This window comes from Psammomys obesus, unplaced genomic scaffold, assembly GCF_907164565.1.
Source record: "Psammomys obesus unplaced genomic scaffold, mPsaObe1.curated_primary_1811, whole genome shotgun sequence".
Classification (NCBI taxonomy): Eukaryota; Metazoa; Chordata; class Mammalia; order Rodentia; family Muridae; genus Psammomys; species Psammomys obesus.
In genome coordinates, this window is record NW_026585742.1 from 689528 (window position 1) to 716414 (window position 26887).

A 26887-nucleotide genomic window follows, 5' to 3' on the forward strand; every position below is an offset into this window, starting at 1 on the left:
TTGGAAAGTTCAAAATCAGCCAAAAATAGAATTTAATCCTGCTTAGGCATAAACAGCCAGTCCTTTTGGAGACAACCTTGGGCTGTCTTGGGAGGTCTCACTTGTTCTTTCCACTCCAGACGTTTCCACAGGTCCTGTGGCTGCCAGTCTTCAGGCTGGTCATTGCGGGGCAGTGGGGGGGTGGTGGTGGTGGTGTTGTTTCATCAGACAGAAAGTGAATCACACCACCCAAGGGGATGAGAAGCGTGTGACTTCCTTCTCTCTTCCTTCCAGTCAGCTCCTGTCAGCACAGACCCAGCAACCCTGGGCTCTGCTCTCAAGTCATTTGGGCGTTTCTTCGGCCTCCTGGGCCAGAAGAGTCATGAGCACCCTAAAATACCTTCCGTGGCACGCAGCCTTCCAGCTCTAGTAACTCTGGCCATCCTTCATATTTGTTTGTTTCTGGGGTGTTCTTTAAGAACTAGGGAGAGAAGAGAGATGTTTTAGACAGTGGGCAAGGCTGTCTAGGACTCATGCAAAAAGCATTTGCATATCCCTCAGCACTTGAGGGCTCACAACCCCATTTTATAGATGGTGCCAGAAGCTCAGGGAAGTACCACAACTTTGCTCTGGGGTCTCAGAAATAGGATCAGGGCCTGTTATGTCCCATGGGGCACCAAGGATTGGGGGAGCTTGGGGAGCTGCAGCCCTTCTCCAAACTTTCCACTAACTCCCCATACGGCTGAGATCACAATAATAACGCCATGGAAAAGAAGAATCCTAATGGTGTTGAGCACTGCTGCACGCTGGCACTGTCCTATGCTGAATTGTGTACTTATCTGCACAACAGCCCTGGGAAGGGCACGCTGTTATGGTTCCCTTCTGTGGCAGAAACTGAGGCATGGATAGGCAATGTCACTGTATGTGGGTCCCCCGGCTGGGAAGTTCTTTGTGTGATTTCTTTAATGTGTTATCGACATGGGGACATAGGGCATCTTTGGGTCATGTTTTGTGGCCATCTGCTTCTGTTGGATCCTGGACCCTTCCTTGTGAGGAGGGAAAAAGGGGTGCACCTTAGTCTGCCCGCTGTCTGGACTCCCCTGGGTGTGCTGGAGGCCAGGCCAGGCCCTGCATTCTTACCCAGAGGCCATGAGTATTCTCCCCTTTCTTTTCCTAGCTTAGGCCATCCGGAACTAGGGTTGATTTCTAAATATGGGTGATGGCTAAAACTGATTGCTCATTGGTTGGGCTGAAAAGCAGCTAGGAGGTTTGGAAGGTATTCCTCTGGGGATGTTTCTGCCAGTGTTTGCAGAGGGAGCTAATGAAGAGGCAGTTCTTCATCCACTCCACCCCATTCGTAGGCTGAGAGCATGGATAAAGGGAGAAAGCAGGGAGCTACAAGCTCAGGCATTTAGTTGCTGCTCCCTGCGAGGCGAGCTGCTTTGTGCTGTCATGGCGGGTCAAAACCTCTGAAAGCCTGAGCCAAAATAAATTGATCCTTTAGGTAGGTAGTTTCTCTCAAATCTTTGTCACAGCAAAGAACTAAGAACACAACAAAATTAACAATGTGGACATGTCCTTATGGAGCCACGTGCATGCAAGCCAGCATTGTCCAGTCAAGGAAACAATGGTCCTGCTCCCAGAGTTCAGCCCTGCTTCCGCAGTCCCCTCGGGCCTGCCCACACCTCACAGTCTCTACACATCTGGGCTGCTGTGTCCTGTCTCATTCTCACGTAGGCATCCTCTCTGTCTCCTGACTCTCTTTTCTCCCATGGTGCTCTCTGTGCTTGGCCAGTGAGGCTGCCTGAGAGACTCAGGACACCTTTATGAAGCTGGACAAACCCTGGTGAGAAGTGGGCTGCCTTTCGCAGTTGTTCTGAGACCTGAGCTCTCCAAGCCTCTGGTATCTCACAGGTGCGCTAAGACAATCATCATCTCTGCTTCACTAGGCATGTTAGCTGGGATCTGCTGGTAACTTATGCCTGAGCAGCGTAAGCACTTACTGTTATGGTCAGATCCTGCCACTCTTTTGCATGTGCTTCTTGTTGGTCCGCACTAGTTCCCTTTTGGGTCTAGTCTACATAGTCTTGTGTATAGAATCATTAACCCTTAGCTCCCATTTTGGGATCTGGGTGGTGCAGGGAGGGACAGGTCATTTCTCCTAGATTTCTGGGGTTGCTCCAGGCTGGGATGCACAGAACAGGGGAGAAGGTCCAATATTTCCCTGGAGTCTTCAGGCTCTGATTATTTCCTCTCCATCCTGTGAGTATTCTTTAGATTCCACATTAGAGTTTCCTAGACTCTCGTGCTCAGGGCCACCCTCAGGTCATGACTATAGTGCTAAGCATTTCTTTCCACATGCTGGGTGCAGCGTCCTATTGTCCCCTTCCTGGTGCAAGTTCATAATCTCCTAGGGAGCTCCCAAGGGGACTCAGAGATTCACAGCTCCAAAACTCTTCCCATTACTGGTGAGATGAAAGGCCTGGGGAACAGGCTTGTCAAGGTCACAGCTGGGACCAGAAGCCAGCCACTCTGCTTCCTACCCTTCCCTACCCTAAGATGGCTTCATCTTTACCTTTTTTTCTCTTTCCTCCCGTTGAATTTAGTGCCTTCCTTTTTTACACCCCCCCCCCTTTTCAAGTTCTCTCTTTTTGGGAACTTGTGTATACCTATGGATTCATATATGGCCCACCTCTTGCAAAATGGCCAAGGTCGCTTCCTGCTGGGATTTGGCCAGTTGGACCACCCAAAATTGGGGTGAATGACAGTAGGGCAGTCCTCCATGCTGGTTCTGTAGGGAGTTTCTGACCAGCAGTATAGCCTATGTGAGTGACTGTCCTTCCACCCACTGAAGCTCTTTGTTCACCTAGCCCTCCCTAAGACAGGGAGGCAGCCAGGCACCCACCTGCTCAAAGGGGCTTTTATTCTTGAGGTCTTTAGCACCTAGGAAGACCCAGCTGTCCCGGAAGCCCAGCTGATTTGCATAGGAACTGCCCAGGTTGGTGAAGACCATCCTGATTTTGTCATTCATTCTGCCAGAGAGAACAGTTGGAGTGAGGCCAAAGGATATTGATGGGAGGTAGGAACAGGGCGAGCAGCTCAATGGCCTACCCCACTCCCCACTGCACACATACGTGCCTTCAGAGGCTCTCAAAGTTCACTGGGACTGGGCTAGGGGTCTGAGACTTTCCAAGAGAGCTTTGGGTGGGGCTGGAGACATGTTTGGACAGTGTTACTCTGTTCATCTGAGAAACATAGGACATCATGAAGAATTAACTAAAAGGCGGAGCTTACCCTTCTCCCTTGCAGAAATCATTTAAACATTTTAACATGGTCATGAGTTGCTTTTTTTAAAAATTTTTATAATTTTTTTTAAGATTTATTTATTTTATGTATATGAGTGTTCTATCTGCATTTACACCTGCCAGAAGAGGGAATCAGTTCACATTATAGATGGTTGTGAGCCACCATGTGGTTGCTGGGAATTGAACTCATGCCCTTTGGAAGGGCAGACAGTGCTCTTAACCACTGAGCCATCTCTCCAGCCCCACTTTTTTTTTTTAAACAGTGGGATCCATTGTAAGAAAGAGGTTTAACCCACCATTAAACAACTCATGACCATGTTAAAATGTTTACAATGATTTCTTCAAGAGAGATAGGTAAGCACCAACTTTCAGTTAATTCATTGTAAACATTTTAACACTGTAATGAGTTGTTTAACAAGCTTTATAGCACAAGAGGCTGCTTTTCTTCTTCTCATATATGTGTGTACATGCGTGTATATGTATGCTTGTATATGTATGTGTGGCACATGTGTGTATGTGCGTGTGTATGTGTGGCGTTCCAAGGCTGATAGTGAGAATATTTCTTAATCCCTCTTCCGATTTGTTCTTTTGACTCAGGGTTTCTCAGTCAAACACAGAGCTTGCTGATATACCTGGTTTGGCTAGCTGGCTTGCTTTGGTAATCCCTTGTCTTGGACTTCAGAGGCTAGAAATGCAGACTGGTTACCATGTCTACCAATCACTGATGTAGGCTCTGGGGATTTGAACCCACTCTCCACTCTTATTCACTGTCCACTGAGCCATCTCAGCAGGCTAATGAATGTGCATATGTGTGTGATATTATATGTATGTATATCAGGCAGCCCTGAAGGCTGAGTGTGGTGGTTTAAATAAGAATGGTCCCCACAGGCTCATCTATTTGAACGCTTGGTCACCATGGAGTGGAACTGTTTGAAAGGATTACAAGGATTAGGAGGTAAGACCTTGTTGGAGAAGTGTGTCACTGGGGATAAAGCCCATGCTAGGCTCAGTCTTGTGCTCTCTCTCTCCCTCTCCCCTCCCTCCTTCCCCTCCCTTTCTCTCCCTCTTTGTCCCTCTCTCCCCCGCTGCAGATCAGGGTGGAGCTCTCAGACAATTCTCCAATTTTGTGCCTGCCTATCTACTGCCATACTCTCTGCCATGATGATAATCGACTAAGCCTCTGAAATAGCAAGCAAGCCTCCAGTTTAGATGCTTTCTACTGTAAGAGTTGCTTTGGTCATGATGTCTCTTCACTAAAACACTAAGACAGTGCTCATTCTTGCAAGTCCTTAATAATTTTCACACCTTCATTTGCAATGCACAGTGTCTACACACATGTATATATATCATATATAATGACATGTCATCATGCTATAATTTCTATAACCCGCTATCTGATGGGGAGAGTTTGCCATCATTGTATAATGAAGGGCACAACATACCACCAGAGCATTTCCCCCATCTCCATGGCTCCTTTCTCAGGATAATTTGCTGGAAGGTGGGGCTCTCAGGAGAGCAGGAAAGTACATGCAGGTGTGGAAGTATTTGGTTTCTGTCATCATGTGGCCTAGCAGGTGGAATTCCCCACTTACTTGGTCCCTGGGTCGTCATAGGAGGCCACCAGCACAAGCGTGCTATCTGGAATTTCTGCAAGGAAGTTCAGCAAGAGTTGGGGTTCTGGGAGAGGAAGAAAAGAGAGGTGCTGATCTTTAGGAGAAATGACTGCAGGTCATCCTTATTTCCTTCTATTCCCTAATGACCAAGGGAGGATCTGGACCAGGCTGATGGGAGCCAAGAAGCCAGATGGAGGCGGTGTGATGGGGTTGGAGCTTCCTGCTGCACTTGTCCTTGGGCAGGGAAATGTGGGCACCTAAGAAGGAGACGTCACTCGTGTGACCCTGGGGTGGGGTTGGGTACACAGCTCAGGGAGAGGGCGCTTGCCTAGCATGCACAAAGGCCTGAGTGGATCCCTAGAAACACATAGACCTAGTGTGATGATACGTGCCAGTAGTGCCAGCACTTGGGAGGGAGAGGCAGAAGGATTCGTATATCCCTACTGTCCCAGGCCACGTGGCATCTTCTAAATTACAACAGACAGTCTAGGCTGTTGTTCATTCTTGGTTACATAATGAGTTAGAAGCCTCACCTTCACAAGTCTCTGTTTCAAAACAAAACAAAACAAAAAAACAGCTCTCTAGTGTCTTGTGACATATCCACAAGGATGAGCAACAACCTTGCAAGTGGTGTCTTTGTGATATCTATGTGTGATAATTTGGAGCATGCAATACGCTCCCCTTAATGGAATTATAAATTGTTAGCAGAACTGGCTACATAAATTGTGGGGTCCAGTGAAAAATAAAAACGTAGGGCCACTGATGGAAAAACGGTTGAGGACGTCCAGACTGTGATTATAGAGCATCAAACCAGCAGCCACACTGTTCATGGGACCCAGATGCCTGGATTCCAGCTCAAGGAAACCTGCTCTGTTCACTGTGCTAAAGAAGGAAGGGTGACGTCCCAGGAGCCAGCCATATGCACAGAGATGAAAACAAACAAAAGGAACAAAACAGGTCTGCAAGGAGTGAGCATCTCTCAGAGGTGCTTCGGGACCTTAGAAGGTCATGTCCTATCCTTGGGTCCGCTAGAGGTCACTACAGCCTCCACTCTTGTAGCGTGCTCTCCCTAGCAGGGCTTGAGAAGATGCCAGGGTCTTCTGCCCCATCCTTAGCACAACAGTGGGCGTACACATGTCTGGCACCAATGACAACAATGACACTTTTTGGCCTGGGGTTCTGCCTGGCCTCTAAGAGCCCTCCTGCCCCTGAGGGCAAGCCAGAGTTGTTAGGAAGTGGTGAGGGAACAGGGCTTGGGGTTGTGTCTGAGACGGTGTGCAACAGCTCTCTAAACCCACAGTTGGCTTCAGTTTTCTCACTCCTTGATACACTGTGAGAATTTCTTGAAATCAGCCTCCAAATAAACCATTATACACAAACCCTCATCTAAGGATCTGTGCCCGAGACGCACAGTCATGGACCCCAGGGAGGTGTTTATAGCGGCAGGATAACCCTCAGCCTTCCCGAATCCTTGTGTGTGAACTTCCCTGCTGCAGGAAGGGGCTCCGCTCCCAGGACGGCAGTGCCAGCAGAGGTGCCTACCTCCAGAGTACATGTCAAAGCTGCCCTTTCTCAGCAAGTGTCCCGTAGATCCTGGTGAAAAGAGAACTAGTGAGTCCCAAATGTGAGGCCCCCTGCATGTTATTGTGCTCAGTCTGGTTATTGGGTGGTATGAAGCCTCATGAAACTAGGTCCTGGGAAGATCATGCAGGGCCTCACAGTTCCCGGGCTAGTGCTTATCTGAGAGCTAGAACACGCTGGCTGGCTGAAAGGCCAGAACGCAGCGTGTGTGTGTGTGTGTGTGTGTGTGTGTGTGTGTGTGTGTGTGTGTGTGTGAGAGAGAGAGAGAGAGAGAGAGAGAGAGACAGCTGCTCACACATGACTCAGCAGTTTGTCCTCAATGTTTGCACAAAGTCAATGGGCTGTTGGTTCGAAATGACCTACATCTAAAACAGTAGGTGTGCTAGAAGATATGTCTCCTGCAAAACTATAAGGGCATGGCTATCACTGCCCCCAGTGAGTGGGAAATCTGCACCCCACGTCTGGAATTTTTGGAGGCCATGGAATTTTCAGTGATTATGGTCTCTTTGTTTTCAGGGTCTGAGTTGCTTTTGTGGTTTGGGGGCAAAACACCTTGGCTTTCTGGAGCAAAGCCACAGGTCTCAATCTTCACCACTAGATGGCAGTATTGCAAAGGGCATGGCAGCGCCGGGGCTTCTTGAAGCCGTGGCTAGGGTAACGCTCCCTGTGAAGGGGAACATGGCAAATCCTCTCAAGTCTCAGAGCCATAAGGAGCTTTACCCAGGGTCTTTGGAAGGGGTTGTGTGTCCCTGTGACCATGCTCATTTGTGGGTTTTTCTAGAATCAGGGTAGAGGTGAGTAGCATAGTCTGAACTTCCTTTCTCAAAAGGAAGTTCTGGACAGCAAGAGGTTAGGAGCCAGCCATGTTTGGCTACGCTTTGTTGCTCTGCCTAATTATTATCTGTGAGGAGTCTGAGGCCCCAAAACTACACACCTGCCAGGAGACACTGCAGTGCCAGGAAGCTGCCACCTGGAGGAGGCCAGAGCTGGGGTCACTTCGTACACAGTACATGCTTCACATGTTAGCTTTATTGGCACTTTTTTTTTGGCTTGTGAGATCAGACAGGAAGTCTCAGTTTGGGACCTTCCTTTCCTCCTCTCTTCCCTAATGCCTGGAAGAAGTGTCTCTCCTTTTCTCCGCAGCATGACTTGCTGACTTTTAGCTGCAGCTGACTGTTGCCCGCTCTGGAACCTTCTGTGATTATACCTGCCCTGCCTGTCGCATCTCAGTTCCCACTGTGTGCCCACTGTGACTGCATGGGAGTTCGCCTAAGCTGGAGTGGAGCGGCCCAGGTCTCAGGTCTGACACTGACCACTCACCGTTCACCAGAGCGATGTTCAGGCCTCTGCCCACGTTGTTTCTCACAGGACTCATGATGCTGCAGATGAAGAAGGAGAGTGAAATAGGCCCGTGGTCCCGGGAGCAGAAGGAAAGCTCTGCTTTTGTGATGGGGACCTTGAGAAGGCCTAGCCCTGGGGCCCTGGGCAGAAGCTCCAGGAAACACATGTACTGGTTTGGGCTGTAGAGTTTTTTCTGGAAGCCTGTGGTGGGCTGTGTTCTTTGTGCTCTAGCTCGTTAGTCCATGGCGTATCTGTGTCAGTCTGCACACAGGGAGAGACAGAGTCCTTGCCTGGGATTTTGAGGTATCAGGGGAGGTTTTGTCATTCTGGAGTGGTTGGTTCCCCTATGGAGCTCAGCTGGGTCGCCACTAATCTGGCATCCACATGCTGCCATTCTTCAGGATAACAGTATTTTCCCACCTTCAGGCCGTGGTTTCTGGGGCAGCAGACTGACCTGATTCAGCCTCCTAAGCTGCTTTGGCCATGGTGATTGGACCAGGATTAGACTCAGGCCCCCAGGCAGCAAGAAGACCGAGTCTTGGGATCGCTCTTGTCCTGGTGAGGTGCTAAGGTGGTGCTAATGACTCAAGAGTATATGGTGTTCTCCTCATTCACAGAGAAGTCCCATTTTTCAGTGGGGGGAGAGCAGCCAGCAGGAGAAAGCGAGGGATGCCGTGAGAAGAAGGCTTTCTTGATGGCGCCTTTTGAGCTGCTAGATCCTGCTCATCCTGAAGCTTGGAACCTCTGGCATTTGAACTACACAGACCACTACACAGTCTGCCTTAGCAAGCTGTGTTTAGTTCAGCCTCTGGACAGAAATACTCCTCCGTTCTCCGCAGCAGGATAAGGCAGCTTTCTAGGCTGGGACTGGGCTCCTAGTTTCCCCCCAGAGCATCCCTTACACCAGAAGCTCAGCAGCTTGTCTGTTGGGCAGACCTTCGTTCAGCACGGCAAGTGACGCACTGTGAACCTCACTTTGTTTTCTTTTACACAGGAACAGTAATAGCCTGCCTGCCAGTGCTAGGGAGGGAGGGGCAATTTAGCTAGGTGTGGCTGAAAGTGGTGCTAGCAGACTGATTGCTATGTGCAACACACACCTGGTGTCAAACGTCACCTGGGAAAGGCGGGGGCTCCCTCAGGGGCCTGCCCTGAAGCTTACATTGTCAAATGGATGGACGGATGAATGCATGAATGGAACGCGGGGGGAGAAACACAGCCACCCCTTGGATACTTACATTTCGTCTTCGAAGCACATGGAGGGGCCCACGACATTGGCAGCCCCACTGCTGATTTTAAATGCGAAGAAGTTGTCTGGGCAGAGCTTGCTGAGCCCACACTTGGTATTCGGGACCCCTGGGAAGGTAACACAGCATTCTCCAAGGGGCAGCATCTGGAGACAGGACTGGTTCTCACTTAGTGGGGAAGATACTAGGCTCCCTTGGGACCACAGCTGGAGTGCCCAGAGCTTGCAGGCCAACTTAAGCAAGCTTTTCTGGAATTGCTTTCTGATGGTCCAGCCTTCACCACTAGGCTGCTGGATAAAGGGAAATGATGCCTATGGGGGAGATCTCAGCTATGGGAAGCCAGGATCTAGAGTCTGAGCTGGGGCGGAAAGAGCTGTCTTCATAGCTCTTGCAAACTCTGAGCCCTATCCCTCCAGGAACCCTGGTGCCATTGTTCTGGGCCTGAAGCTGCTGTACTGTCACAAGCACTGTATGTATGTGTTGGGGAGATACCAGGAACTATGAACTTCTCTTCTACCAATCTAGAAGCTTCTCCAATTATCTTTGCTGAATGTCAAATCAGGGAGTTTTTGATCAGAGAGGACTAGCAGATTTTTCTCCTAAATGCCAGTTTGGACCTTCTGTGAAAATCTTAATACTAAAACTCTTGGAGCTGGCTATGGGCTAGGAGAGTGAGAATGTGGGAATTGATTAGTGATGTCTGCCATGAGATCAGGAAGGGTAGAATGGAGTCTGCTTGTTTGAGTTTGCTATTCCCCAGCAGATGATATCTGCAAGATGTCATAACTGTGGGTCTGGTTCATAACTGGACTCAGGAGGCTTCAGAGCAATGAGGTCAAGGCTATAAACAGTTTATGTGAGTTCTTTTAGTCTTCTCTCTGCAATCCTGTGTGCATTGGGCTCCTATGCCTTCCTAAATCTCAACCCTGAAGCTCAGCTCTCTCTGGAGTCACTATGTTGGGTTAGGAGGTTGAAGGACCTGGCAGGGAGGCCTTATGCAAAAAGCTGTTGGGCAGATGGTCTCTGAAATAGCAGAGTGGGGGTGTTTGACCCCCTACTTGCCACTACAGCTGTTTGGCCTTAGCCAGGAGAGCTCCTTCTGTTTCCCCACTTAGAGAAAGGAAATACTATGGAACCTACATTGGCATGTTTCAGCTTTGAGATGTACAGAGGATGAAATGCAGTGTCTGGCTCTCCCAGAGTTAACGTTAACAGAAGCCATGCTCCCTCCTTCCCACCTTCTGTGTTCTTTGAGAACCCTGGTACTCTTTCAGTTCTGGCTCATAACAAGGTGAGGTTTCAGAGAGAGAGGAGACAGGGTGCCCCATGGTCTGGACTACACAGAAGAAGTTGCGGAAAGGAGAGTAAAACCTTGACCTTTCCAGTTTGAATGGCAGGAAGGGGTTACCCAACCTCTGCTTCAAGAGCCATCATTGTCATATCATACTGTCACTGTCACAGAGGAGTGGGCTGGGAAGACTCTGGACACCTGTGTGTCTCTGGGGCCTGCAGCACTGAGAATATAGACCCTGAGACATTGTGCCTGAGGGCAGGTGAGGGGGTGGGGCCCAGTGGATACTCACGGATCTCCTTGGGGGCCATGCCTGTTTGAGAGAAAGACACTGATTAGCAAAAAGGTACTCCAGCCTCCTGCAGGATAGGGGAGGGGGACTGGGAAGTGGTTCCACTGACATAAATTAGCCCATTACATCATTTGCTGCTGCCACCCACTCATGAATAGGCACACATACCTCTATACTCACATTACATACATGCTCAGGTTGAGACACCCATGAATAGCCACATGCATGCATGCTCAACACAGATAGGCATAAACATCCACATGCACAGACAAAAACGTGTTTAAAATCAAGTCGTCTCTGCTGTGAGGAGCCTTAACCCCTTTTCTTTGGTGGTTGTGCTGTTTAAGGGCCATGTGGCCCAGTTTTCTTGACAGCACATAGAAGGCACCACAACCATGCTTGCTGGGCTGTTGAGAGGCTCCAGGGAGACTCAGAGGCCCTCAGTGAAGGAGAGGATTATGCTGCTGGTGGTACTGTGGCCCCTGGGTCATCTTTCCGGAACGCCTGTCTGTGCTCGGCCTGAGGGATCCTGGTCACTGCCTGGTGTCTTGTCTCATTCTGTCCTAGTTGTTTCCAGGTTCCTAGGTCAGGTGGCTCCAAGTCCTAGAGAACAGGTTCCTTCAGTGGACGCAAAATGTCAGGGAAGGAACATTATTTTTCTGGGGCCGAGGCACAGCAAATGACCAAGGCTGAGCCAACCACAGTACTACAGTCCTCTGGAGACAGAGGCCTTCTTTGAGTTAATATATTCCCTTGGCCTTGGTGTGTGTGTGTGTGTGTGTGTGTGTGTGTGTACCCTTTTCAGTTATAATGTTGGCCTCTGGACAGCTGGTAGTCACCATGTGTCCTAGAGAAAAGCTGACCATGGGTGTGGATTCTACTGTGTTGAAGGAAAGCAGCACCTGGGGACTGGGGATGTTATTCAGTTGGTAGACTGCTTGCCTAGCATGCACAAAGCGCTGGGTTCAACTTCCAGCATCCCATAAGCCAGGCACAGTGGTGCCCAATTGTGATCCCAACACTCAGGAGACAGAGGCAGGAGGGTCAAAGTTCACTGCCATTCTCCGCTGCGTGGGTACCCTCAGTTTGAGGGTAATCCAGGCTACCCAGGACTCTCTTGAAAATAAACACGTATGTAGCCACAGCATCCAAGGTTAAGGCGGGCCCTGAGGTCTTTGTGGTACCCTGGAACTATTTATACCTGACTTCTCAGTTATGAGACTCAAGAGACACTGTCATACTCAAACTAGTTAGGTTGATCCTGTCTCTCCTTGCCTGGGTTGTCCGGTAAGCCATGAGTTCTTAACCTCCGTACTCCTGTGCGGTGGGCCTCAGTGGCCTGGAAAAGGCCCATAAGCTTTTTTTAGAGTAAGTTTGTCCTTACTCTCTTGGGATACTTAGTAACTTTCTTCTCTAGCAGAGTGCAAGTTATTAAGTGCATAAAATAAACCAGATTGAATTACGAAGGAAACCAATTCTCAACATCTTCCTGTAAAATAGTAAGTAAATAAATTTGTGCTGTGGTAGTATATAGGCTTTAGTATCAGCTCATGAAATCATAAAATAGGGGTGTGTGTCCCCCAGCGGGGTGCAGAGGCCTGATAGTGAGGGGAAGTCAGCCCTTGAGTCTGGACTATTGGAGGGTTTTTCTGTCTCTCTTCCCACTGGGCACACACCTGCATTTCTGGAGACTCTGGACTAGGCCAGTGCACCACAAACGGGGTCACCTTTCCTTCTTTTGGGGTCCCTGTGACCGTACACAGAGCTTGAGCCCTGATTTTGTGCATCGGAGCTATTGGTTTGTCAGCTCCCAGGTAGCTGAGCTTTGAGAGATAAATACTGTGTTTTAGTTACTGTATTTATAGTTACTGTGTATAGATAGTTACTGTGTGAGGTATCTGCAACAGCTGACCACCACATTCCCACTGTGGCTCTATCCTGTACAAGATACCATGACCCTCCTGTACTGCCTTGGTTCTCGTCTCCATGAAATCCCGATGTGGGCTGTGTGTCTCAGCTGGCAGGAGGCAGATGGCATGAGGCCTCTCAAGCCCTCCACTGTGGAGTTTTGTATTAAAGATGAGGTTCCTGATTTCCTTCTGCAATGGGAAGTAGGGAGCCATTTTGGTTCTTGAAGATCATATTGGATTCTTGTCAGTGGTGGTGGTTCTCAGTCTCCCAGGAAGACAAATCTCACTATACACATCCCTTCCCTTCTCTCTTGAAAGGATTTAAATGTACACACTCAGGCTCTCATCCATGCTCTGATGTCTCTAAGGGAGAATGTGGGTTAGTTTTAAATGTTGCGTAGATTTTCTATTTTCTCAGAACACACATGATGAAACCACGCCACAAATCATGCTCTATTGTGCAACCACATGAATGACCACTTCCTGAGGATATTTGTGTATCATAAATGATACTGTATAGGTAAAGCAGTAAGAACTTATCATCTCCTTGTTAATCCATTTTCTTCTTCACCTACCCACTCATCTATTTACTTATCTGTCTACCAACAACTCACCTACTTTTCATTCTATCCATTCATTAGTTCATCTACTCATTTACTTACTGATTCACCCACCTATTGATCTGTCATTGTATTCAGCTATCCATTCACTTACTGATCTACCTACCCTCTGGTCTGACTGTCCACTCTCTATCCATCCACCCACTCATCTATTCATTCACCTAGCTATCCATTTATCCACGAATCCATGCAACCATCCATCTACATCTATACATCTATCCATCCATTTTTCTTTCACTCATTAAATAGTTATTGGCCCTGCCCTATACACAAAATCCTTGACTTCAGGAACGTTACATTCTAGGAGGTGGTGTCAGGCAATAACTAGGGAAACAAATAACGGGATGATGGTGTTTGGAAAGAAACAGGCTGACGTGAAAGAGGCTAAAGGAAGAGAACAGGCTACAGCTGGAGCTGGGCAGGTCAAGGGAGGCCTTTGGGATGGTAATATTTGAGTAGGAAGCTGAATGTGAAATGGAGAAGACGTGCAGGCCCTGTACAGAGATGGTTTGAAGCAGAGGGAACAACAGGAAAGAGAATCCACTCGCAACTCAGATAGTATCACTTCTTCACTCATAGCTCAGACAGCATTTTTTCTCCTTCCTTCTTTCCTTTTCTTTGTCCTTCCTTAAATCAGGGCCTTAGGACACTTCTCTGCTCTTCATAGCATCAGCCTTCCTGTCAGTCCAGGAATCATACACCGTGCCCCACAATGTGAGTTCACAGCTTACCTCCTGTGACTGCCTCCCGAGTCACCCAGGAGAGAAAGGGCTTTACCCCCCACATCCTAGTCTGCAGATTATGGCCATGAGCTCCACTCACCCAGCCAGCGTGGCAGACGGATGGTTTTCCTGCTGAAGCTGGTATAGGTTCGAAGGAAGACCCACATGGCAACCAGGGTAAAGATGAAGGCTGCAGCACGAATCAGACCTGCAAGTGGGGAGATTCTATCAGATCACGTGCCATGCCCCAATAGGAGGCTGCCGTGCAGGGCCATGAAGAAACTCCATGTGTGAATTCTTGCCAAATTCCAGGTGACAAATTCCAGCACTATAGGAGACCCTCTGTCCTGGGTGCAGGCTATGTCCACACCATGAGACTGTGTGCTGAGACCACATAAGAGTCGATGCTGGGGTCAGACAAAGAGATCAATGATCAGATTTTGTGAACGCTTCCCAAATGGCCATTGTGAATGAGTTGAAAGTATTCCTCTTTGGGCTGCCCAGACAGAACCCTCAGGGATGTGTTCTGGGGTCTGTGCTATTTTCTGGAATTCATCCTCTCTTAGATAAACTCAGTCACCTCTAAAGGGCAGATATGGTAATGCCCTTATCTATGTGGTCCCTGGCCATCACAGTTTCAGCTGTAACCCTCCTCATTTACCTTCCGTCACATCATCCCATTTGTTTCCAAATACCATCATCACATTACTTGGCTGTTACCTGACTGCTTTCTGGGATGTGACTTTCTTGAAGGCAAGGGTTTTATTTTGTATACAGAGCATGTACTAATATGTAGTTGATGAATTAAAGAAAAACGAATGGATGGATTGATGGACAGGATGGATGGATGGATGGATGGAATGGTAAGTGGGTGGATAGATAGTGAGTAGAAGAGTGGATGAGTGGGTAGATGCATGGCCTGGATTTTTGCTATTATTGTCACAGAAGTAGGTAATTGTCTGGCTGCTTGGGGAGCTTGGGATGTCCTCCATATTTTCAATCAGCTTGGAGCCACCAGAAATAACCACACAGTGGACTTGTTCAGCAGTTTCAGAACAGGACCCAGCTCCCTGGCATTTCCTGTCTTACATCCAGAAGCAAGTCTGGCTCCTACAGTTGGGAGCAATCCCATTCACGGGAGGGGCTGAGCACAGGCTGTTCAGCTCACCCAGCCTATAGCTGTATCCAGACACAGGGCACAGCCAGTCAAGGAGAGCTACGAAGATGACCCAACATGAAAATCATAAACGTAAAAACATTCAGAGACTTATGAATCAGGTAAGATGGCTCAGTGGGTATAGAGCTGTCTACACAGGCATGAAGGCCTAAGCTCGGATCCTCAGCGTACATGTCTGAGCCAGGGCAGGGGTGTCTATCCATAACTGCAGCACTACCACAAGAGTTGGGTAGAGACAAGCATGCCTCAGGGGCTCCATATCATTGAATTCCAAGTTCAAGGAGAGACCTTGTCTTAAAAGATATAGTAGACCTTGAGAAGAAAACATCTGACTTCTGACATGTGTGTCCACCTGTGAGCGCACACATCAGCATACACACGCGCAGATTCTATCCATCTGTCTGTCTGTCTGTCTATCTATCTATCTATCTATCTATCTATCTATCTATCTATCTATCTATCATGTATCTATTTTTAGGAACTTATTAGTGGTTATAAAGTGTGAACTTTGTAGGTGACAATGTTATGTCACAATGTCCAAAGGGATGAAGTCGCACCCTCCATTCTCCCAGATTCCCCTGCATGACATCCTTCTTGCTAGGACTGTAGACAAGAGACACTGACCCACCCCTGAAGCTGGGATAGGTGGGTGCTTATGATAGGGTAGTGATCCTAAAACAAGTTTTAGACCCCCCCAAGAAGCTGCAGAACCCTGTCCTACCTGCCACTCTCATGCTTTTGAGGGGAAGAATGGCTTGGGGTCAGTGTTAACCTGTGGAGAGAAGAAAAACCAAATTACAAACTGACCTCTGGGGCCTGAAGACCAGGGAGGGTCCTGGAACTGAGATTGGCATCCTTTGGCTCGGTTTCCTCTTGCCTGCCCTAGGAGCAGGGGAGCAGCTTTTGCCCGTTCTACCTCCACATCTTCTTTGCACAGGTTCCTAGATTTCACCTATACTGAGTGCAGATTAGCAAGGGGCGGAATGGCAACTTGGAAGAGTTGATTTTACCTCCGTTCCCCTCTTTCCCCCTCTCTCCTTTCTTTCCTACCTTTCCCCATCTCCCCCATCCTCCTCTCTGACTGTCCACCCTCTCAGGGCTGTGAGGCAGTGAAAAACATTGGTAAAAGCAAACAACTTTTGTTGATGTGTGGAGTCGTAAGTAGGCAGGACTGGCACCCTGCAGGTAAGCTCCTGCCAGTTGCTGTTTGGACATCTCTTTTCAGGGATTAGTAAGGACCACTCACCATGGTTAAGCCCAAGGTCATTCAGCAGGTGACAGGGGATGGACGTGGACACATATCTGCAGTATGTGTTCCCCTGCCCTCCCTACGGGGTTCCACTTCTGCTACTTTTTGTACTAGAAGAGAGCTTAACCCAGAGTTTTTTTCTTTTCTTGTGTTCTGGGCAGGGTCTGGGTCATCCTTCCCATGCCCTCTGTGTTGCCCTTAGGGTCTGGTCAGTTGCTTTGAAAGTCTCTGGGAGGCAGGCTGGGATTTGGAGAGTTGAGGGCCAGGTGGTGGTGAGTTGGAGCCTGGGGCAAATGTCCTTTTTTGGCCTGTTATAATTTTATTCATCTCCCCCTCGCCCCCAGAACTTTCTTTCTCCCAAGAATCTATCTTAACAGACATCCTCTCAACAGTCTCCAATGTCCAACTGCCAAGGACTGGAGACAGGACTACACACTCACAGGGCCCTAATACGCTTCTGCATCAGGTCAAGTACCCTGGCCTCCCTCTGTCTATAATGGGAGGTACTGAGGCAGGATCTGCCTTTCACATTTAAACAATGGTAACAGCTGCTGAAACCCCCAGTGAAGAACTACTGCCCTAACCTCAGCCCCACCCAGAGCCTTCAGAGTCAGGGATCTGAGCTGTTACCTATGTCCCCCGCCCTCCTTTAAACCCATACCCTCCCTCAAGAAAGCTTTTGTAAACCCTTTAACTTCCCTGAGATTCAAATGACACCTCCCTCTTTGTTCAGATACAAAAATATTTCATAATGACATGGGGTCCTTAGAACATGACTTATAGCCCAGGGGCTCCCAGATGAGAACTGAAGGACAGTCTATGTCCCCCCACTATGTACATATGGGAACAGAGAGGATAGAAGGGCCGGGCTAGCACAGGGCAGACACGGATAGTAGCAGAGTGTGCAAAGAAACGGCACTTATCTAGTCAGGGGCAAGGGTGGAGCAGGCTGATGTAGGAAAAATTAAAAGGAATGCAGTAGAAGCAGAGATGAAAGGTGGTGTGGGATAGATGATATGAAAGAGGGGCAGATGAAGGCTGAGGAGTCTTGGTGGATACTCAGAGATACCCCCAAATTAGGCAACATTATTGAGAGGAGGAGAGAGGGCCAGGGCACACTGGAGACTCTGACTGGGCAGCCAACCTTGTCAGGCTCTGGCTTCAGGGTTGGGGTGGGCGGCAGAACATAATCCTGCCTTGAACCAAGGGCTCTCCAGCCTGAAAGAGCCTCCTGCTTGAGTCCTTGTATGCCGTCCTGACACCCAAGGAGCTCCCTGGCCTCCGTGCTCACCTTCGCAGCTGAGTGGGTGTTATGGGGCTGGAGCTTAGGGCTGGTGTGCTCGTTGGGGTGGAGGTTGTGGGGAGGGGAAAGACACCAGGAACAGGTAACACAGGGTGAAGGAGAAGTCTTTCTGCAGCTATATGTGAAAAAAGTTTCTTTCTCTGTCACAAGTGTTCATTCAGGTTGAAGAGTTTTGGGTGGGGGGGGGAGATCCCCTTGTTCTAGGTGCAGCCAGGCCTGGTGGCCTAAGGCAACTGCAGGCTGATGCTCATCCAACAGGTAGGAAGGGTGTTGGGGAAGGAATAAAAGAAGGGTTATGAGGAGGATCTGAGTTGCTGTGAGCCATGCCTTATCAGAGAGCCACCTCCCTCTGTCTTGTCCCTCTCCACACAATCTGCTGATTTCTGTCTCCAGGTCAATTTGAAGCTTCCAACCCTTTCTTCTTCCCAGCAGGCCTTGTGTCCTGCAGATCCAGGGCTACCTGAGCATGAAGAGTGCCCAGTAAATATTCAGAGAAGGGTTGAAGTGAACCCTGCACAGTCCTGGGAGTGTAGGATGATTAAACCATCACATGGGGAAGCAGATGGAAATTCAGAGGCAGAGTAATTTCTAAGGCCACACAGCAAATTGTGCATTTTATTCCTGAAGCATTTGATGAGCAATGGTGTGGAGTCAGGCTGGACATAGGGGAGGGACTGTGACAAGTTACACCCTGCCCCACCCCTGGAACTTTGTCCTTATTAGTCCTTCGTCTCAACAGTTGTAAGGACGCCATGTCTAGAACACTCTTATTCAGTTTGCAGGACTCATGGTTAAAGCCGCTTTCTCTGGGAAGTCTTCTCTGACTCTGGAAGTCAAGGTTAAACATGTCCATGTCGTCCTGGATAGAGACACATTCATCATGTAACCCTACCCTGACACGTGGGGCTGACAAATCAGAGCCTATTTATGACCTTCTGTGATGGCTTTTAAAGTAAGCATGTGACTCAGACATGACCAGTGTTTACTGATGGATATATAGAGGCTAGAAGAGAGGTGACAGCTAAGATCTCTCCCTGGAAATGCTTCTGTAAGTCTGGGCTCGTGGGCCTAATTCCACATACCCTTTCTCAGTGGGTACATGACCTGCCAGAGTGGGCTGAGCAGCTGGGCAGTGTGTGAAGGCCTGGTCATGGAAGGAAATCAACAGTGAAAAACCTGCAATGCTGGAAAAGCAGCTGCATCTGAGGGTCAGGCAGACCTGGGCTTGCCGCGTGTGGAGCTGTCAGGGTCTTAATTCTCCCTTGGAAAAAGAAGCGATGCTATTTGCGTTGTGGAAGGGGCCAGGCAGCAAGTCGCCCTGTCTGGAAGAGCTGTGGGGCCTGAGAGCCTAATGCCGCCTCGCTTACTCCTCCTACCCTCTGCCTCCTTGGCATCATTTCCACAAGGATGTTTATTCTTTCTGTTGAATCAAGGTGTTATCACAGCATCTACGCTTGTGACATTTCCTTGCCTCCCGCACCCCCTTACAGTGTTAGGCATTAAACCTAGGACACCGAGCATGCCAAACATATGCTTTGATACTGAGCTCTACCTGTGTGCCCTCCAGTCTCCACTGTGACATTTCCTAAAAGCCCTGTAGGATCCAGGATATCAGTTTCTTCCTCTTTTCAGGAGCTCTCTGTACACAGGTGCCTTTCAGCAAAATCACAACCTGCCCAGAGGCAAAACAGCCAGAGAAAGGAGTGACACTTTTAGGCTAGGGGTGGACTGTCAAGGAGGGAGGATCTGAGCCTCATTATTGAAGTGAGAACCTCACTGGTTAAATTCCAACTCTTGGACTTTTCGCAAGGACCCCTCCCATGAAAGTACTTGCACCTGCTTCGTGGTTGGCCCTGAGCTTTTGGCCATCTTTCCTGTTGCCTGCAACCACTCTAGATAGCCTTTACTCCTGTCCCGGGTGTGGGTACCAGGCACTCGAAGGGTGCGTCAAGAATGAAGGAAAGGGCTTTCTGCAAACTGGACTTCTCCCTGCACAGAAATATCTTCTTTTAGATATCATTTTCCCCTCAAGCTAGATCTACCCAGAAGACACACCTGGGCTTTAGAATCCACCTGGCTTCTGAAAATTTAAGTTCTGGTTGGTCATCGTCACATCATTCTTGGACATTTCACAGACTAAGTGTCATCACGGAAGGCTGCGGATCACAGTGTGTTCTTCCCTGCCAGGTTAGGGCTTCATTGCCAAGGAGATGACAATCCCACCAGGGCAGTGATGGGCTTCGAGGGGCACAGCTCAGGGGAAGACGATAAGTCCCAGGAAGAGAGGCATGGTTAAGAGTGAAAACTAAGAACACACGCCGACAGTCTTGCTATGGATCAGCCTGGAACCAGGGGCCGTGGGGGGCCTGCCCAGGCTTAGTTGTTCATCCCCTCATTTTCCAGGCACTGCTCTCCACCCTGAATACCAGGCCTGTGTGAGGCCACCATTCATCCCTTCTCCACCCATTCAAGCCCCGATAGCTACAGGGAATCATTGATAATATCATCCGCACAGAGGGGGGATACACAGTGAATAAACCTATAAACAATAAGGCTGTGTGTGAGACCAATTTGTTTCAGTGACATTTATTTAAGAAGCAAATAGTTTATTTCCATGATACTCTGTCTTCATATTGTAGGTTTTTTGTTTTTTGTTTTTTTTAAACATGTAGGTACTGTTTGGTTTTATCAACTTGACACAAGCCCAGACATGTCAGAGGAGGGAGCCACTGGTCTGTAGGTAAGCCTGTGGGGCTTTTTCTTAATGATTGCTATGAGAATTCTCAGCCCTTTGTGGGTGGTGCCACCCTCGAGCAGGTAGTCCTGGGCTCTATAACAAAGCAGGTTGAGCAAGGCCTGAGTAAGCAAGCCACTAAGCAGCATGCCTCTATGGCCTGTGCTTTAGTTCCTGCTTTCAGGTTCCTGCCCCTGGTTGAGTTCTTGTCCTGCTTCCCTCAGGGATGGGATGTGATCTGAGTAATTCGATGAGATAGATCCTCTTCTCCCCAAGTTGCTTTTGACTGTGGTGCTTTATGCCAGCAATAGAAACCATAGCTAAGGTATCATACATCTATCTGTGTGTAGGTCCTTGTGTGTGAGAGTGCCTGGGGAGGCCAGAAGAGGGTGTCAGATCCCCTGGAGCAGGAGTTACAGGAAGTTGTAAGCTGTCTAATGTGTAACAAGCCATTTCTCCAGCCCCTATTTATTGAAGAGAGATTTTACCCTCCTAGTGCCTGGGGTATTTCCCAGGATAAGATGACAAATACCCTACACAAGGCATTGTGTAAACTTGAATTATTTTAACAGATTCAATCCCATAGCAGATCAGTGAAGAATCTATGGAAACTGAGTCACAGAGTATTCAGAGCATAGCTAAGAATCAGAGGAAGAAAAAATTTCAGATGAGGCAGTATGTCTCAGGAGCCCACTTTTTCTTTTTAAACTTAAGACCTCAGACTGGCCTTGTACTCTTTACATAGCCTAGGCTGGTCTTACAGTCCTCTTACCTCTCAACCTAAATGGCTGAGATTACAGGCATGAGCCACCATGCTCCTTTAGAAGCCCCATGCTTAATCAGCTCTCATAGGTTGGACCATTTGTTCACAGATATGACACTTCAGCCTTCTACTCGAGCAGGATGGAAACTGCATACATATGAGTGGATGTGGTTGTGGGCCAGTAAAGAATCAGGAAAGAGGTGTTGGGCTGCCCATGGACCTTAGTTAGCCAGTGTTGTCTCTATACATAGTTCTATTAGCTAAAGGTACCCATGAGCCTGGGAGCTCCCTGGATTGAGGTTCGCCTCGGCTTAGGTGATGGAGGGGAATGTGCTTGGGATAAGGGGAAGCTTCTAAGGTTCCATTTCCACCTTCATCCTCCTGACTGGCATGCCAGTCTCCCCAGAAGGCAGATCCGTGGGAACCTGTTTACTTTGAAGGCTAGTTGCTTGTTGTCTATCCTTACACGGCTTTTAGGAGGCCATTTCTCTCAGTATATCTGAAGGAGATCATGGTTTAATGCACTTTGCTAAATATCTCCTCCTCAACCTCCTCCCCCTCCTGGGGAGGCCCTCAGTAAAATGACTGCTTTAGTCCCAATCACTCGTGTAAAATTTCAAGTGGTCCAGGCGCTGAAAGTCTGTAATGCAAGGTGGTTAATGCAGGGACATGGTGGAGCCTGCTGTGGGCTTTGCCATGGCATTGCAGCCGTAGTCCTCTCTCAACCTCTGTTTTCTTGTCTGTATGTGCCACCATCATGCTTAACTTAATGGGGATTAGGTACAAAGATGCACCCAGACACTTGAGTGTTCTCCTTCAGGGACAAGTGCAGATAACGAAGCACTCCAGCCCTCCGCTTCATCTCTGGGAATGCTGCATGTATTCCCAACTTTCCCAGGACCCTGTATTCCCAGAACAAGATGTTCTTTGAATGATGAATGGGCAATAGAATTGCCTAGATCCCCACAGAGAGCTAGAGAAAAGGCTTCTCACACAGCCTTTCCCTTTTCCTCAGTTGGCTGAGAGACCAGGGGCAACTGCAAGGCATCTTCAGGTAAGCAGTTTGAGTCACCAGAACTCTCTTTGCTGAAAGTCTGGCTGGAGTCACCAGAATACTCAGCTGGGTGAAGGGAGGGAGGCTACTTATACTGTCAGGGCCCCTTCCCTGATTACAGTCACTGGACTCACTTCAGTGAGGTCAAGCATGAAGACATGTACTCATTCATAGGTAATCTGGTTTCTGCCAGAGGCAGGTCATTTAAGATATCTGCCTCTTGGGAATGTGCTCAGATATGCTTCATCTAGGAAGGTCTAAGACCCACATATCTAACCGAAGAAGAAAGAACACAATGCCGATTCTAATAAGCACAATCATTTTGCCACTTTTGAACACCAAGTTACTGTTTAACTTCCCAACAACCTTGTCAGGTTTGTTTTTTATGAACTACTTTAAAAAAATTATTTATTACAATGTATTTACTTTATATCCTGGCTGCAGCCCCCTCCCTCGTCTCCTTCCAGTCTCACCCACCTATGAACTATATTTTTACCAGTGAGGAAATTGTGACCTAGAAAGGTTAAGCAACTTGTCCAGTGACAGTTAAGTAGAGTGGTTTAGGCAGTATTGCTATCCTTTACTATGGTGGAAGTGGGGACGTATTGGGCATCTGTGCCATGGCCAATTGTCTAATACTCTGTTTTACTGGTGAGCATCCTAATTATCATTTGGGAAAAGATCTCTGCATCATATTCATTTAGATAGGGTTGGCCCTAATCTTTGACTCCAGGATGGCCATGTGGCCCAGGCCTTAATGAAGAGAGTACATGACATCCTTTGATCACAGAGATGAGATCTTCTCTGGGCAGATCGGAGCTCTCCTAAGATATTTCAGCCAAGAAAAGCTGCCTTTCTGTTGGTCTCTTGAGTCCAGGTGGCTCAGAACTAGAACTAGATTTTCTTTTGTTTTTATTTTGTGTTTTTCAAGACAGGGTTTCTTTCTGTAACAGCCCTGGCTGTCCTAGACCAAGCTGGTCTTGAACTCATAGAAGTCCACGGGCCTCTGCCTCCCACGTGCTATGATCAAGGGTGTGTGCCACCACACCCAGTGTGGAACTAGAGTTTTTGAGGACATCTCTGCTACCCTGTAGGGACATCTCTCCTGTGTGGACAGCTTACTGGAGAATAAAGCAATGTGCAGACAGAATCCTAGGAGTGTCACAATCATCCCAACTTCTCTACATGCCAACGTTATGTCTTTTCATACAACATATGTCTTCCCATACATGCCAACGTGTGTCTTTCCATACATGCCAACATATGTCTTTTTTTTTTTTTCATTAGTATCTGAGTCCTACCTGAAACAAGGGTTTTCCCATTTATACAGATAAGAAAGTTTCAGGGTGAAATCCCACCCCGTTTCTTCCAAAGTTTGATACCTGCAATCTCCAACAGGGCTAACCAAATGGGGCCAACACCTTTGTTTTCAGCAACAGTTTCCTTCCTCATGCCATCTCTAATAAAGCCACTTTGCCATTGCTACTTTCACTGGAGGAATACGAATGGGAAGATCTAAGTCCTTGGCATGGTGACCGTGGGCAGACTGTGCCGAGTCCAGCTCCTGCCACCACATTCTGCAATGTTGTCCGCCTTACATGCCTTCACTCCTGTTTGCTTGGGGCCCTGTGCTTTGTGGAATGCTGCCTCCTTCGTGAAGTCGTGGAAAGTCTTCCTCCTCAGTGATGTCTGTCACTACCATTACCAGCCTTCCCACCGTTGGCAGGTTGCCTTTTTCTCTTTTTGCTTCAGCCGTTCACCTATAGAACAGGTCTAAGACCCACCTCACACAGTTGGGTCTAAGTGCTCAGCGCCATGCTGGATTCGAAGTCAACCCTCCACGCCCATCACCTGTCTTTTTGTGGTTGTTGCTTGTTTTGATAGCACAGAATCCGAACCCATCTGCTCTGGTTTGCCTATGAGATGTCCTCCAAAAGCTCATGTGTTGGAGGCTTGGTTCCCAAAGCAGCAGGGTTCAGAGGTGGGTCCTATGGGAGTTCTAACGTCAGAACTGGATTACTCTATTGAGTTGATAGCTTAATGGACTAGCAGGAAGCAGGAGACACTCTAGGAGGCAGAGCCTAGCTGAAAGAAGTAGTTCATGGTCTATTTTGTCTCCACACCCTACTCCACGCTCTGTTTGCTTTCTAGTCATCACAAAGCCAGCAGCTGTGCTTCACAGCACTCTCCACACCATGATGCCCTGATGCACCGCAGGCCCTGACCCGACAGCATGAAAGCAGAAGCCCAAATAAACCTTTCTTCTTTTAAGTCGACTTTCTCAGGTCACAGTGACAGAAAGCCGACAGACACAACACCTCTCTTGTAGTGTCACAGCCTGTGTACTTCCAGTCTTCAGTCTGACTATTCTGATAGACTGTGAACTTTTGGAGATAGCATTTTGCCAGTTCTAAAAGCCTGGTGCCCTGCACTGTGTCAGGGCACAGTAGGGTAGAGTAGGTGCTGAACACTGACAAGAGTACCAGCCTGGGTATTCACCTGCGCCATGCCAGCCCCTTGGCAGATATTTTACACTATTTCCTTTTACTGATCTGTATCAGTTAAGCATCCAGGAATTTGTTAATGTCTCCATTATTTAAAAAAAAATAAAGAAAATACTAATTCCAACAAATAAATGGATGAAATCTATCTGCTGTAAAACACATGACCCATTCTTTGGAGAGGGAGACGTTTAGACAAGTACAAAAGATGAAGCAACTGGCTCAAGGAGACACAACTGAACAAAAGGCACTCTTGTCTGCTCCCTGGGGAGGAAACTTCAGAGTTCCAATACCTCCTAGAGCCCCCTAAAGCAAAGGATTGGTACCAGGCATTGGAGTTTCAGCACCCTCTCCAAGAAACAGCCCTCCTACGCGCTGTCCTCTGTCTGCTTGAAGCCCCATCAGCCCCTCCATTAGACAGACTGCTTCCATCTAAGGAACAGCTACTTCAGCCTAAGGAAATGTTGCCAAGCCATGACTTCAAATATCCTCCAGCACAGAGAAACGCCAGTGAGCAGGTTAGGCTACTCAGCTCTGCAGGTCCCCAAATTCCTCCCGGAGTAGAGTAGGTAACCGGTGTCACCTGTAGACTAGGTGTCCTGCTCAGAGAGCTGTGTAAATGATAAGCAGGAAAGAGAAGGCTCTAAGCCTCTAGGTGTACCTCAGCAGACTCACAGATGGCTCAACTGGGAAAAGCCGAGCTGTCCCCTACAGCCATGCTTAACCCGGGTGAGATGCCATCTTATCTCACCTTGACCAGCAGCTCTACCCTGTTGTGGTCTGCACTGCCACTACTGCTTTCACTGCTCATCTCCTTGTCTTCCCACCTTCCCAGACCACACTGCCCTAGCCAATTTAACCTCCTGGGAGAAGCCCGTCCCTAACTCCCAGGCCATCTCCACAGATGTGACAAAACTGATTTGCTAATGATGGCCCCTGGCAGGCTGTGTTTGGCTTTCTGGTTAGAACAATGGCATGTTACCTACCCTGTAGGAAGTGCTCAATTAATATTCTTTGAGTGAACCATATGCAAGGACACTCCAGAGGCAACTGCATCACAGGGGATGGTAGCATAGGGTCAGGGCACAAACTCTGCTGCCATCTGCCTAGGTGAATGAAGTCTCTCAATGCTCTGGCTTTCTGTCTTCGCAGAGGAGTAATAATGAGAACTGGCCTGACAGAGGCTACTACGTGGAGAATGCTTCGCATGCTGCTGGTGCTATTTTCTGTGCTTTACTGATGCCTCCCACAGATCCCTAATGGGTGAGAACTGAAGGGCTCGAACCAGGGTATCGGGCCCCTCATTCCCATTTCACAGATCTTCATGAAATGAACTAGCCTGAATACATTGTCAGAAAAATCTCTCAAGACAAGGTACCTTTGTCATGGCATTTCAAGTCAATCTTTTCCGAGATCAACAAACTTTGTGGCCAGAAAATATCCTGCCCCTCTTTATTCATTATTCAAATACTTGTGGAACTTGATGTTCATCTAGAATGTGCTTTTTTTTTTTTTTTTTTTTTTTTTTAAGCATGAATACATACATGGGTGGATTAATACACGTGGAAATTCCCTGTGGTCAAGGGATATCGTCTAAGCCTGTGTTTTCAAATCCAAGGATTTTGAACCCAAGATCTTATCTTTGTACCCACAGCAGACATAACTAATTAATCACAGCGTGACCTGTACTAAATGCTAACCCAGCCTTCCCCTCAACCAGTTGGCCTTGGCCCCTTCAGATGAAGTCTCCTCACTCTCCTCACTGTCTCAGAAATCTCTTCAGGAATGTAGTTTCCTTTTTCTTTTTCTCTTGCTTTCTTTTCAGGCATGCTTATTCTTCATTTCCCACTCTCTCTGCCTCTATCATTCAAAAACGTGGACCAAGAGGTAAAGCCCTCTAGCCTGGCAGAAACGTTACCTGAGGCTCAGGGCTCGCTCTTCCCTACCTTGGTCGAGAAGATGAATAAATCGGCTGTCGATGCCTTGAGTCCTGACCCGGCCAACTGCTCCCCTGCCTCCTGCTTCTTGGAAGAGTTGTGGCCTTTCTTAGGAGGTTTCTCAGTGGGAGTGACAGGGCAGGTCATGGACTCCTTGGGAGGGTAGTTGCTGCCAGCCCTGCCCAGGATCTGTCCTTCTTGCAAGAGATTTGTCATAAACCCTCCCTGCCTCATTAAACAACCTTACCAGGAAGGAGGAAGTTTAATCTAG

The 26887-nt window shown here is 48.2% G+C and overlaps 1 protein-coding gene across 1 annotated transcript; it reads right to left on the reverse strand.

Annotated features, from left to right (window-relative positions):
• On the reverse strand, positions 1-26824 carry Fam3d (FAM3 metabolism regulating signaling molecule D). Its single transcript, XM_055599024.1, has 10 exons — positions 26626-26824; positions 15797-15847; positions 13999-14106; positions 10647-10667; positions 9055-9172; positions 7799-7857; positions 6440-6490; positions 4877-4961; positions 2885-3011; positions 1-460 (listed from the first exon to the last, which is right to left on the reverse strand). The coding sequence occupies exons 2-10, from the start codon at positions 15807-15809 to the stop codon at positions 371-373; spliced, it is 672 nt and encodes a 223-aa protein (XP_055454999.1). The 5' UTR covers positions 15810-15847; positions 26626-26824; the 3' UTR covers positions 1-370.
• Between the last annotated feature and the right edge of the window lie 63 nt (positions 26825-26887).

Excerpts from the sequence above, each read along its gene's own strand:
- Fam3d (XM_055599024.1), bottom strand. Across the intron at positions 4,962-6,439 it reads CTTTGACATGTACTCTGGAG|AACCCCAACTCTTGCTGAAC; the intron begins GTAGGCACCTCT and ends TTCCTCTCCCAG. Across the intron at positions 3,012-4,876 it reads TATGACGACCCAGGGACCAA|AATGAATGACAAAATCAGGA; the intron begins GTAAGTGGGGAA and ends TCTCTCTGGCAG.